Consider the following 14,976-nt stretch of genomic DNA (forward strand, 5'->3'; position numbering starts at 1 on the left):
TGACAGTCTGCTCTGAAAGTGAAGGTGGTGTTATTTTCTGCAGCTTAGAGAATACTGAAACCTTGTGTGAAGGTCAGACTCTCAGTATTCAGTGTGTACCAAATTTGCTTTCCTAATCTGACCTGTGATTGCTGTTGTTCTCTCCACAGTCCAGCCCACCTCAGGCCTGCTTCAGCCAGCTATCATCAGCGTCTACGTCATGTACCTCACCTTCTCCGCCCTGGCCAGCAAACCCATAGAAAGTGAGTGCAGCTGCTTTTGTGTGTGTCTCTCTGTGGGTATAGGCTCGGTTTACACTGGAGAGTATCATCTGACAGGCCACTGTGGTCGAGTGAATGGGGCCTTAATCTTAGAAGTTTAAACCACTTTTAAAATGTGTCACCGCACACTAGGTTTCTTAAACCTATTTTACCACACCCTGATTCACACCACTCAGATTTTACCTGTTAACTCTCAGTGTTTCCTGTCAGGGTTCGTACGGTCATGAAAAACCTAAAAAGTCATAGAATTTAAAAATATCAATTTTCAGGCCTGGATAAGTTTTGGAAAAATAAAAATACCCAGAAAGTTTTGGAAAAGTCATGGAAATTTGCTCTGTTTTTCAGTTTATCAATGGAGAAAATCTATTTTGAGATAAAAAAAAAAAGTCAGCTCAGAGTTAATACAGTAATTTAGCCCTACACACAGGAGCTCTCAGGATCTGACATACATTTTATTATTAAAGATTGTGTGTCAACATTTTTATCAGATTCGTTTTAGACCTACTATAATCAATTTTAATTATAGTTTTAGTTTTTGTTTAATTGTCTATGTCTGCACTGAGGTTTTAAAAATTGTATGGCCATGGAAATTTACCTTGAAGGCATGGAAAAGTCATGAAAATGAATTAGTTGGTTAAAAAGTGTATGAACCTTGCCTGATTTGTCTTTCTCTGTTTCTTTTTCTCTCTCTCTCTTTCTCAGTGGTGGAACAAGATGGAAAGAACGTTACAGTCTGTGTCTTTCCCTTCAACTCCGGATCGGAGAGTGACAGCAAGATAGTGAAGGGCGTGGGAACGGCCATTCTGTTCGGCTGTGTGCTGTACTCCTGGTATTACTTTTTACCTTTTTAACCAATTAAGATTAGCTTTTATTTTGTTTTTAGAGCTTCAACTTATAAAGGGGCTTTAAAATCAGTGGATAATTGCACTTTGTCTTTATAAAACGCAAGTTTTTTATAGTGGATATTTAAATCTAAATAAAATATTAAATGTAAGAAATGTAAAATACAATTATTACTAATATTTATATAAGTAGTGTCAATAAATAAAATACTACGTTTGAGGGTAGATAAAGCCTCTGTGAAAGTTTGCCACTGTGCTTTTAAACACAGTGTTTTCAATGGGACGTGCAGCGCAGATGTATTAAATTCTCCTCATCTGCAGTTTTGCTGAATTAAAAAGCAATATATTTGATAGTTCTGCCGGATTAAGACCAGATCACGTGCTCAGCACAAGCGAACTGTTTTAGAAAAAAAAATATTCACATTGGACAGGGTTGGGGCTGGAGCAGAGGGCAAAATTAATTGCGTACGTTAACACTTGTTAACACAATGTTAACACAATTAACGGCAGATACACTGTTTAAAGTAATGTACAGGTTCTTCAATTTGACCATGGAGGTGCCACACAAGGTACTTTGGGGGACCATCAAGAAAGCTCAACATTTTTTTTTCTTGAAAGTTTTTTAAAGCACCTTCAACTTGAAGAACCTTTAAAAGTTCCTCAAGCACCTTACACCATTAACAGTGGTAGGATATATCACTGGGAGTCTTCAGGGCAATTCTAACTTTTGTTCAGAATTTCTGTATGGTATAAATCAGATTTTAACATTCTTTTATAGGTGTTGCAAATGTCTTAAAGTAAGGAAATGTTCAGTCAGTGATCAGTCGTCTCATACATACAATCATATATGCTGTAATCTGATGCAGTATCTGTATGTTTAAAATACAAATGCTCATTCACTGATTTCACTTATTTTAGATAGTATTTTAGATTCTGGACCCTCTAGTGTCTGACCAATTTTTAAGATGTTATTGTAGATTTTCTCCTTGTTTCTACTCATGTACTGATGTCAGCAGTGCAAGAAAATTAACTAAATGAGGAGACAAAAAGGGATGTTAATAATTCAGAAAGCCATTAGAACTGCTGCTCTGGGGGGCAGTCATTGCCAAAAATGCTAGAGAAGCAGGCTTGGAACTGGCAGGTTGCTGGTTCGATTCTCTGAATAAGCTGAAAGTGGGGGTGAAGTAGTTGGTGGGTGGGGTGAAGAAGTGGGTGGGTTAGTTGGGGTAAAGGAACCTTAACATTTATCACAGGGGTATTTCATTAGAATTCAGTTTGGTCCAATTAGAGAAAATTTCAACAGGCAAAGGTCCAGACCGATTTTTAACTTGTGTTATGATTCAGTGCTATATCCTGTAAGGTTGTTTGAACTATGATGAAAAAACATAATAATTATAAAAAATGCCTCTTTGGCATTTGTGTTTATTTATTTATTTATTTTTTTCCTTACCGCGTCTGCACAGATCTGATTGGCAGAGGAGAGCGTTTGGTAATCTTACACCACACGTGATTGGTCTGTGAGTTTACTGCGCCACAAAGCACGTATACAATTAAATCCTTCTCAGTAGTTAACAGTTTAGCGGTCCGCCTATTGGCGACCCCTGATTTATCAACTGCTGCCTTAAGATTTTCTGAGTTTTGTGCCACTTCCCAGTCTCACCCCAACATAGTGTGTGTATGTTTACTGCCAGATTTGAGGTTGCAAATATGCATAGCTGTGCTGCAATGGCTTTAGTGTGTTTAGTGTATTTCTAAATCTATATTTTTTGCATTTTTGCCTCTTTGCTTCGTTCCAACCTCCCTAAAACCTCCTCCTGCTTCTCGCCTTTAAAGCAAATCAGCTCACTACCAGAACCAGGTCATTTAGAAGGGTGTGTAAAGAGACCGAACCCAAACTCGGCGCAAACATGCAATTATCTGGTTATGCCACTGTGTTCATTTGGACATAAAAGCAGGTAGCCTTGGTGAAGCTGAAGAGAAGATTAAAGCCTTCTTCATTTAGCTCTCTCTCTCTCTCTTTTCTCTCTCTCTCTCTCTCTCACGCTGCTCCAGCAGCCGTCGCTGCACATATGTTTCCCATCAAGTGCAGACATGTCTGCAGAAGCTGTCTCTCGCAGGCCTGAGAGTGTATTTACAGGCAGATGTTATTGCTGGTGACATGTGTATATTGTCAGACATATTATTCAGAGCCAGGGCCCAACTCTGAATGATTTTTCCATCTTCTTTCCAAACGTCTCTTTCTTTACTTCTCCGTTTTTTTTTTGTCCGCCACAAAATGCAGAGGGGAACATACTTCAGCAGAAAAAGTACTTTCAACCGGTGCCCATTATACCGAGTTCCAGGAAACACTCGAGCCAGAAGAATCTTCAGCATTAATAGCAGCTTTAGCAGAAACGAGTGCAGAGATGAGTGCAGTAGAGGCCTAACTGTTTGCTATTCTCCTTATTTTCCTCTAAGCAGCAGGAGAGCAGACATGAGGGGTTTGACTAAGTGGAAGAAAACATTTTTCTCTTTTTCTCTCTCTCTGAACACAGTTTGACCTCCACCACCAAGAGGAGTTCTGCAGCTTTGAGGGTGTACAGAAATTCAGTGCAAGAAAATGAGGTACAGTGTTTTCACCCCTTTTACAGTTAGTTACCCATTAAAGGAGAACTCTGGTGTGAAATCGACTTTGGGTTTAGTAAAACATGATAAAGAATACTAACCTTTGTTGAATAACCCATTTCTGCTCTCGCACAGCTTTCCGAGATCCAGCAATTTAGAGCAATTTGTCCAAAGGGCTTAGAATGTGTTTGAATGGGGCATAGTTTGCCCCTGCAAATAAATTGCTTTTTACACCGTTACCCAGGCTCAAAATAGCTACACTCCTCATTGATAGAATCCGTAGAGCCTTGCCATTTAAAACGAAGCACTAACAACTTGCAAAAATGTGCAAAAGAAGTTTATATAAAAAAAAAAAACAGTTTACAACCCATATCTTAAGCTAAATCTCCAGGTGCCGCCATCTTAAAGTAAAGTCATAATCAGTAGAGTGACGAGCACAAAATGTAGATGGAAGTACATGCTGTACACGTGAAGAAGACATGGCCAGGATGTGTGCTGTGCTCGAAGTGCAACCTCAGCTGGTAAAACAGAGGAGAAGGCGAAGGAAAAAGAAGACAGAATGGTTCGTGTTTGTGGGTTGTAAACAGTGGGTTTTAATCAACTTATTGTGCACTTTTAAAGTTATTAAGCCCTTGTTTTAAATGTCAGAGCTCTCCGGATTCTACCAATGAGGTGTGGAGCTACTTTGAGCTTTAATAACTGTGGAAAAAGCGATTTATCTGCAGGGGAAAAATATGCCCCATTAAAATCCATTCTAACCAAGTTTCACACTGGAGTTCTTCTTTAATGCAAACACAACCCAAACCACTTTTACCCTGTTTACACCTGGTCCTGGTATCTGGATTTTTTTCTGGATCCTGTTTAGATTTAAACACATCACTCATTGTCCATTCTATATTCAGTGGCTTGCAAAAGTATTTATACCCCTTTGAACATTTTCACATTTTTTCACCATACACCTACAAACTACACAAAGTAGCACATTATTGAATAAGGTGAAACAAAAAAAATGATACGTGTGTGACGTGCAAAAGGATCTTTGACTGGGCAATTCTAACACATGAATATTCTTGATCTAATATTTTCCACTGTAGCTCTGGCTGTATGTTTAGAGTCATTGTCTTGCTTGAAGTCTTTTGCAGCCTCCAACAGGTTTTCTTGCAGGATTCCAGTCCTGTATTTAGCTCCATCCTTCATCCCATTAACTCTGACCAAACGCTCTGTTCCTGCTGAAGAAAAGCATGCCCACATCATGATGCTCCCACCACCATGTTTTACAGTGGGGATGGTGTGTTCAGGGTGATGAGCAGTGTTACACTTTTCCTCCACACATAGCTCTTTGTGTTTGGGCCAAAATGTTAAACTTTGGTCACATTAAACTAAATTACTCACAGCTGGAGTGTTTGAACTAATTAAGAGGCTTCTAGAGTGATGGATGGATGAATGGAGACTGACTGATTCACTCACTCACTCACTCACTCACTCACTGACTTACTTGATTACAAAGGGAAATTTTGGATCCCATAGGCAACACACTTTTTTTTTTTAGATTTTTACTTGATTAAAATGTTGAGAACCATGTATGATTTTTCTTTTCACGATTATGTTCTACTTTGTGTTGGTCTTTCATTAAAAATCTCTATAAAATACATTTTAAGTTTGTGGTTAAAAGGTGACAAAATGTGAAAATGTGTTCAAGGGGTATGAATACTATTGCAAGCCACTGTATATGATCAGTGGAGCTGATAAAATGGACAGTGAGTGTAGAAACATGAGGTGGTGTTAATGTTATGGCTGATCAATTTGTAATCTAGACTTTTAATGATTGTTTTTTATTTTTTCTTCGTCATTCTTTCAGAGAGCGCGATGCTGCTTCTGCTGCAGTGATGATGGAGGTAAGAATAAATAAATAAATAAATTAATAATTACTTTCTTCATATTATATTAATATTGAAGCTGAAGTGACTTGACATTATTTTCCATTTGTGGAAATGGAAAATAATGTTTCTGAGACTGTGCCAGTGACCTGTGGTGTACCCCAGGGTTCAATTCTTGGGCCACTCTTATTTAATTTATATATGATTCCTCTGGGGGAAATCATGCGTGACTATGGGATATCTTACCACAGCTATGCAGATGACACTCAGATCTACATGGCCCTCTGCCCAAACAACTATGGTCCCATTGACTCACTGTGTAAATGCCTTGAGCAGATAAATAAATGGATGGCACAGAACTTTCTGCAATTAAATAAAGATAAAACAGAGATTATTTTATTTGGGAATAGTAATGAGAGGCACAGACTAGCTGCCTATCTGGATTCAAAAAGCCTGAAATCTAAAGAACTAGTGCGTAATCTTGGTGTACAAATGGACTCTGATCTCACTTTTAACAGTCATGTCAAAGCAGTCACCAAATCAGCATTTTATCACCTCAAGAACATCAACAAGATCAGAGATTTTCTGTCTAAATCAGACCTGGAGAAACTCATCCACGCCTTTATTTCTAGTAGGATTGATTACTGTAATGGACTCCTAACTGGACTCCCCAAAAAGACCATCAAACAGCTTCAGCTGATTCAGAATTCAGCAGCCAGAGTTTTGACTAGGAGTAAAAGAAGGGAGCACATCACCCCCATCCTTAAATCCCTGCACTGGATACCAGTGTGTTACAGAATAGACTTTAAGGTACTGTTACTGGTCTATAAATGTGTTAATGGTGCAGGACCAGCATATTTATCTGATGTGCTCCAGCAGTATGAGCCGAGCAGAGCTCTCAGATCATCAGGAACTGCTCAGTTAGAGCCGCCTAAAGTAAAAACTAAACACGGAGAGGCAGCGTTTAGCTACTACGCTGCTCTTAAATGGAACCAGTTAACAGAGAGCATTAGAAGAGCTCCAACACTAAACATGTTTAAATCCAGACTGAAAACCTACATGTTTGAGCAGGCTTTCAGCTCAGCTTAAAACACTGCAGCTCCACACACTTTTATTCTGTAACGGCACTTTTATATTATGTTTTATTCATGCTTTATTCTTATTAATTCCTTGTTGTTCTTTTACATGTTTTTAATTTAATTCTCTTTGTTTTAATCATGTTTTAATCAATCATGCTTTATTCTTATTTTAGTTTTTATTTCCATTTTTACTGTTAATCTTTTACATTTTTGTTAATTTGATTTCTCTGTGTATTTTCTAACTTGTAAAGCACTTTGAATGACCGTTGTGTATGAAAGGTGCTATATAAATAAACTTGCCTTGCCTTGCCGTTTATGGCCGCTGTGGTGCTTGAATTAAACTTTTAAAAAGCTCTATGGATCCCCCTGGTGGTGATGCGTGGACACCGCACAGCTCCATCTGCTGCTGAATGTTCTCTCTGCATGTTTTTCAGATGATTACGACGATGAGAAAACTGCTGGAGGACAGAATGTTATTTATGATGAGGGCGAGGGCACCATCTACAGCTACTGGTATTTCCACTTTGTCTTCTTCCTCGGCTCTCTCTACGTCATGATGACCGCCACTAACTGGTTCCAGTAAGTCTTAATTTCTCTTTCTTCAGTCCACACCAACAGTAGTGCCAAGTGTGTCTGGATTTTACAGTTACATATAGCCTCAACATCACAGCAGTCCGTGTTTCAGTGAGTATTTAATGTTTCACTGGCTCTGAGTTCAGTATGATTTCACTTCTCCAGATGTGCAGTTGTCAGACTAAATCCTGAGGATTTAATATAATTTATCTTAACTTGTATATAGTTTTTTATTAGTCACATCTTTAAAATCAAAATGTTCCACATTTGATTTGCCAACCACTGCTTCCAAAATGTTGCTTTAAAAACTGTGATTTCATTACGATTTCCAGTCCTGGGTGGAATTTGCATCATACACCATTTTAGCTATGATGGTTGTCAATTCCCCTCATGAACAATTATTATTATTTTTTTTGTTATATATATATATATATATATATATATATATATATATATGTGTGTGTATATACATGTATATACATATATATACACAAATAAAAATATTGTCATTTAGAGCATTTATTTGCAGAAAATAAGAATTGTCTGAAATAACAAAAAAGATGTAGAGCTTTTAAATCTCAAATAATGCATAATGCAAAGAAAACAAGTTTATATTCATAAAGTGTTAAAAGTTCAGAAATCAATACTTTGTGGAATAACCCTGGTTTTTAATCACAATTTTCATGCATCTTAGCATGTTCTCCTCCACCAGTCTTACACACTGCTTTTGGATAACTTTGTCACTCCTGGTGCAAAAATTCAAGCAGTTCAGCTTGGTTTGACTGCTTGTGATCAAACATCTTCATCTTGATTATATTCCAGAGGTTTTCAATTTGGTAAAATCAAAGAAACTCATCATTTTGAAATGGTCTCGTTAGTTTTTTTCCCAGATATATATATATATACATATGATAAAATAACAGCATAATAATGCAGTTACAATCTTTTTATATAGCGAGCAATTAACTTTTAATTATTAAAACTATTCACACATTGGTGTTTAAATATTAATGTACTTTTAGATTTCCAAATAAATAAAGCATAAAGCAAATGAAAAAACTGTCACAGATGTTCATCCCCAGCTGCATACAATGTCCATGTTAAAAGTTTTGTTTAAAGCAAATTAACCCAGGATTTTGTGTAATCTCAACATGTTTATAGGTTAGTCAAGTTTTACTTTAGGATAATGCTGCGTAACTTCTAGTATCTCTTAGCTGCTTACACTGCAGCATTTTATGACTCTTAATATTTAGTGCTCCTGTGCTCCCCTTACAGCTAGAAGATAAGTCAAGATGAGCATGTTTTTTTACTGGCCTTTCTGAATAAGCTGAGAGATAATAAACCGTCTCTGAAAGCTAGAGCAGCCTGTGGACTAAGGATTTTTACATACATAAGATTTGGGTTACGCAATGTTACAAAGATCTAAAAGTTTTTTTTACCCCACTTCACAAAAGTTACATAGTGTAGTAGCAGCAGTCTGTGACCAGGGTAGCAGCGACATAGATGCTATTCTCCTTCACTAAAGAAATTCACCAGAGTGCTATGATTTATAGTGCTTTTATTTTAAGATACAAATGCTACACAGCGTTTTTTTAATTCAATGACTTTATTTCTTAACACAGTTAAGCTGATTTCTGTGCAACCCGTTTTATTTTGTTTTTTTCTGCAGTTACGACAACGCGAAGATCGAGAGACTGTTGGAAGGCAGCTGGTCAGTGTTCTGGATCAAGATGGTGTCGTGCTGGGTGTGTCTCTTTCTCTACATGTGGACCCTGGTGGCCCCCATGCTCTTTCCAAAGAGGTTTGAAGCATAAAAGCAATCTCCAAATACATCCTACCAACCACTGCTCACTAAAAAAAACAAAAACTTTTCAGACTTTTCTTCTGTTACTGACTGTTTTGCCAAGTTCTTTTATAAATTCCTTGTTTTCATTTGTACTACGTAGATCTTGTTAAAAGAAAAGCTATATCTGGTGCCTTAAAGGCATCTTATGTTTTTTGTTTTTTTGTTCATTTTTTAGATAGATTTACGGAGCTTTGTTACAGATGTGGGTTTTTATTCCATTTTGCTTACACGCCGGTCAGAAGGGATATGTTTCAGTTTTGTAAGAAAAAAAAAATGACATGAAGGTATGAAAACAAACCATCGCTCAGGCTCACACCACCTGTAAGTGTCTTGCGTGTTACATTTACATCCTTCAGTAGATGAAGTATTCTATGCAACTCTGTCAACAACAGCTTTCTGTTTCATTTAGATTTTTTTTTTTTTTTTTTAGAATTTGTTTATGGGTTTATATTTGTTTTTCTGACTTTCTACTGAACAGCTTTTCTGTACACACACCAAAATAATAGAGTTAGACATGCAAAACATGTAGAATGATTTCCAAATGAAGAAGAATAATGCTGCCTTCAGGTCAAACGAGAAGTATTACTGTAAATATTTTGAAGCAAACAAAACAAACACAGCAATTATGTGCATTGCATATTAATTTAATATTTTTATCCAGTTAAAAAAAATATATATATATATATTATATTGGTACTAATAGTACCAATATTACACCTTATAACACGAACCTCGAGTGTATTATTAATTTGATTATACCTCAGTTCCATTAGCACTGTTTATTGAAAGATTTAGAGTTAAAATGGACGAGAAAATACGATCTGTTTGGTTATAAAAACTCTGCGAGTTAGAATGGTTCCATTGCTGCTCTGTTTGTAGCTGTGCTGTTTGGCTTGTAAGCACTGCATTGTTGCTAGCTTACCTGTATGTGGCAAAGTAATACGTGGAGAGCTTCGGTTACAGTGCATTACTGGTTGATAATGGCACACGCAGAGCGCCTCTCATCCAATCACATTGCAGGGTCGGAACTACCTGTGGTATAATTGTTGCTAAATAATAACCAATGCATTTTTTAAATTTACAATATAGTTATAGTAAAGGTTTTTTTTTTTTTTCCCCCGATTTCCTCTTCAATTTACATGGCCAATTACCCAACCCACTCATTAGGACTCCACCTATCACTAGTGACGCCCCAACACCAGGACGGAAAAGTCTAGCACACGCCTCCTCTGATACATGTGAAGTCAGACTCTGCTTCTTTTCAAACTGCTGCTGATGTAGTGTTGCCGAGTAGCATCACAGCGCACTCGGAGGAAAGTGCAGCAACTCGGTTCTGATACATCAGCTCACAGACGCCTTGTGCTGATCGACATCACCCACAGAGCCATTTACCCACCCAGCGAGAGCAAGCTGATGGCAAGCTACATGAACAGGATTCGAACCAGCAGCGCTTTGAATGATGATCATAGTGTCAGCACTTAGCCCGCTTGACCACTCGGAACCCGTAAAGGTTCCTTATTATTATTTTTTTATATATATTTATATTTATTTACACACCCCTATATCTGACAAATGATTTTGAGTTTCACAATCAAAAGTATCAGTTCGTCATGGCGTTCATGTGCACTCGATATTTCCATAGTGACCTGAAGGCAGCATAAACCACTATATACCTGAGCTATATAACTTGCATTATGGGGCCAGTTGTTGTTATGTTTTAGCTTAATATTAAATCCTAATACAGCTAATGTTTGTAAGAGTATGGAGAGTTTATAGTGTAGTCTCGCTTCACTCTCCTTTTAATCTCAGGCTTAAAAAAAATAGCAGAGAAATATGGATTCTAGGACCGTTGGAGAACAGTTAGCGTAGCATCACGAGAGAAAAATGTTACCAGCCTGTTCTAGGGCACTTCCTAATGGCCAAATCAGATGGTAGAATTTCAGCTCAGTGTTTTTGTCGAGTAAAGTGCGTCACGCTGAGGAAAAGCTAAAGAACATAATGAACAAAATGAGTTGATGAACTTAAAAGCAAGGCTTGTCTGGCCTTATTACTGGCCTCTTTACAATGGTTTTCTCGTTCTCGTTGTAACTACAGCCAGCTTATTATGATTATGATCTCATTCATAATAATAATTATTATTTTTATCTTTTTATTTATTTTGTCCTACATTTCAAATAGACATTAAGGCATTCTAGAACCAGTGCTAGATCTGCTGTAACTGTGCCAGCTCTTCTCCTGTATTAGTGCAGCATGTTTTTTTTCCCAAGCCAATTTTACCATTTTCCCATTTTAAGATGAGGGAGTCCCCCTTCTGGTGATGTCTTAAAGGTGGGAGGAGCCTTTGTTTTCTCTAGACAGCCATTCGCCAATGCAAAGTCATATTTCATTATTATTAGGGGTGTAACGGTACACAAGCACTGCGGTTCAGTTCAAACAGTGGTTTGAATCTCACAGTCCAGTGTGAGGTTATAGTGAAACAGGGTAACTAAATAACATAAACTAAAGTATTCATACAAACATGGCAACAAAATCACTTTTGAGAGTGAAAAGACAGAAAAAATGATTTGTAAAGTGAGGTCCTATTTCAGTGTTTCCTCTAAGAAAGGAACAGAAGATTTCTAAGAAACTCATTTTTTGGCAAAATGTATGAAAAGTGTTTGTTATCCAGGATTTCAGCCTTAGACAAAACCTTTCATTGTGTTCAGTTTTACTTTTGGACGAAAATGTTAATTTCGGTACATCATTAGTTCCTTTCCATTTAAATTCAAACACATTTGTGCAAGTTACAGTGTGTTCCATATAATGCTAGAATATCTGTAAAATACTTTTTTTTTTCCAGTTATTTCAAATCCAAAAGTAAGAAACGTGAGAGATAAAGAATAGAGAGAGATATAAAAATGAGCATCTGAGTCTCTCTCTATACATGTGGCAGTGAAGAAAAGATAAATGAAAAAAGAAAGAAAGAAGGAAGGAAAAGAAGGGTGGAGGGGACAAACAAGACTACAGGTACTATTGCAATAGTCCTTAACCAGTACAGTTCCCATAATACCATACAAATCAAATAGCTTAATTTTACAGAGTGGGATGTGTGCACTTGTAAAATTTCTGTATTAATAATTAACGTAATAGTGCATACTGTGTATTCTCAGTGCAACTGCCTGTTCAAACCGAACCGTGACTGAACCCATGCTGCACCGCTTTGGTACAAATTACCATACCGTTACACCCCTTTACAGGTAGCTAATGTTACTGCCAGGAATTCAATGCCATGTCTGTATTTATACTAGCGATCAGGATATCTTTATATCTGTGGTAGGGGATTTCCAGTAGATATACTGTAATGTATTTGCATAATGCATGCTGGGTATTGAAGGTAGAGAATATTGATTAATTAAACATAAAAAAAGAACATTGTTATACTGCTGTGCACAGTTTACCTTTAACTTCTCTAGTGTTAATGTTTAGCCAGGGTTAGGGCTAAGGTTTAGCTACTCTCGTTTTTCGTTTGGTGAAAGAAAACTGTTCTGCTTAGATTAAGCAAGGCTTAGTTTATACAAACACACACACACACACACACACACACACACACACACACACACACACACACACACACACACACACAAGTGCACACACGTAGTCTCCCAGCAAGGGATTAAGCCTAGTCTTAAGTCCTGTCCGGATGGGCTTAGTTTCTCATATTTTACTCTTCTACTCAGTGATAAAACCCTTGCATCTGGACTGCGATAAAAAAAACAGGAGGACCAGTGAGTTTTTTAGGTTTATCTGTCACGTGACATCGCGTTCAGTAGCTCATCCATTTCCACTCGCTGTTGTGTTTACATGGATCTCCATGGAAACGAGCGCCCAAAGTGTTAATACAGTGCGTGGCAGTGGACAAATAGCTATTTTATTAAACGTGAGGTGGCAAAAATCAAGAGATGTGGATCCGGACGGGAATAAAATTACCAGAGGACCACGGATTTAGCAAAAAAAAAAAAAACGGTAGATAATTTAGCCTGTAATTTTCTCAGAGGATGTCTTGAGAAAAACACATACGTGGTCGTTCTGGACAGGAATAAAATCACAAAGGACCCCCCATAAAAGAGAAAATGAAACTAATCCCTTCCACATAGGGCTTATGACAATGCATATTCCCTATACAGGATTAAACTACCCCACAGTTTAACAATCACAGTATTTCACCCTTTAACAGAAATGTAGCATTTCTATTAGTTTCTATTAGCCGAGTTCCTTCTTGCCTATGGTGTGTTTGTCAGAACCTTTCATGGAAAACTAACAAAAAAAAAACATCCTTGTGAACCGAAACCTAGAACTGGAATTTATTTATGTTTAGGGTTACGTCTTGTGCTTTTTGTAATATTTCAGAAGAAAAACCCTCCTCTCTTCCTTTTTTGATATATTTTATATTTTACAGATTATTACACAGACTCTTGCTATAAATACCTACAGAATATGATCTCAGAAGTAGATGTCTTGGCGCTGCCTGTAACAATCAGAGTGAAATCTGAAGAACATCCTATCATGATCTCGTGCTGTTTGCCTTAAACAAACATAAACATGTGATGGAAACACCTTTTCTGAGGTAAACGTTCATCAGTATGTTAATAATATATATAGGTAATATTCTATTTATAGTCAATTGTGGAACATTGAAGGTTTGGACACTTCTGTTGTGTTTCTGTTGATTTTCATGTGAAAATTAGTAAAAAAAAAAAAAAAAAAAAAACAGTTTTTTTTTAGTTCATTATTAGACTTATTAACATATTGCAAAAAATATAACATACAGCTCTTTAAAAATGTAAGTAATGGCTGGAATTTGTCTAAAATTGGACTATATTGTAGGTGGGAATTGAAAAAAGAGAAAAAATATATATAAAAGAGGGCCCGTAGATGGTTCCTTGGGGGATGCCGTAGAAGCTTGAAGCTATGGGATCTCTCAAAGAAGAGAAGTGTAATGTTACTAACTGTTTTAGGTCAATTTTGATCAGTAACATTATTATTATCTTGAACCTTCAGTTGTTACCAACCAAAAACTGCCGAACACCTTTTCTGATTAATCTTTGAAAATACAATATGATCCAGACATGCCATTTTTATAAACTCTATCTGTGAGTATGTTGGTGCTCTCTGTTCCACTGTCCAGATCAAGCATAACCTCTAATTAAACACGGATCATGCTAAAGATGAAGGCAAAAAAAAAGTTTTTTTAAAGGTATCTGCTTTATTGTACAGTGTCCATTTTAATCATGACCACTAGGTGTGCTCACACTATTTACAGAGGTATAACTACTCATGCTCCTTCTGTGCCGTTCCTACTAATTTTGCATGATATAAACTGTTACCTTTCCCAAAAAAAATACAATAAGTTTACAAAAAAATGTACGTTAATTTTGATGTTATTTTTATGTTGTGTGTGTTTCTTACCTGTCAAATACTTTGAGTTTTTTTCCAAAAGGCTGCAAAAGACAGGCAAGATCAACCGTGTGTACTTTTGACTGTTTTTTTTTGTTGTTTATTTGTTTGACTTTTCGATACAAAAAAGTTGATTGTTAAAAAAATAAAAGTTGTGTTGATTTACCCAGAAATGATGAGTCTTAATTAAGTGTTCCTCTGTGTGTGTGTTGGAATGTGTAAATACAAGCTAATGCAGACAAGCAGAATTAGTGTAATATAAAGCTCTGGAAAAAAAATAGACCACTTAAGTTTCTGAATCAGTTTCTCTGATTTTGCTATTTATAGGTTTATGTTTGAGTAAAATGAACAATGTTGTTTTATTCTAAAAACTACAAACAATATTTCTTCCAAATTCCAAATAAAAATATTGTCATTTAGAGCATTTATTTGCAGAAAATGAGAAATGGCTGAAATAAAAAA

The 14,976-nt window shown here is 36.7% G+C and overlaps 1 protein-coding gene across 1 annotated transcript in view; it reads left to right on the top strand.

Moving 5' to 3' along the window:
* serinc5 (serine incorporator 5) overlaps window positions 1–14,687 on the top strand; it is a 50,355-nt gene extending 35,668 nt beyond the window's left edge. The window contains exons 7-12 of the mRNA XM_007243945.4: window positions 150–242; window positions 963–1,089; window positions 3,637–3,706; window positions 5,565–5,601; window positions 7,097–7,241; window positions 8,905–14,687. Of these exons, the coding sequence (XP_007244007.3) occupies window positions 150–242; window positions 963–1,089; window positions 3,637–3,706; window positions 5,565–5,601; window positions 7,097–7,241; window positions 8,905–9,049 (617 nt within the window). The 3' untranslated portion in view covers window positions 9,050–14,687. The remainder of the gene's footprint in view (window positions 1–149; window positions 243–962; window positions 1,090–3,636; window positions 3,707–5,564; window positions 5,602–7,096; window positions 7,242–8,904) is intronic.
* The last annotated feature ends 289 nt before the right edge of the window (window positions 14,688–14,976 follow it).

The sequence above is a fragment of the Astyanax mexicanus genome, chromosome 22, assembly GCF_023375975.1.
Source record: "Astyanax mexicanus isolate ESR-SI-001 chromosome 22, AstMex3_surface, whole genome shotgun sequence".
Taxonomy (NCBI): Eukaryota; Metazoa; Chordata; class Actinopteri; order Characiformes; family Acestrorhamphidae; genus Astyanax; species Astyanax mexicanus.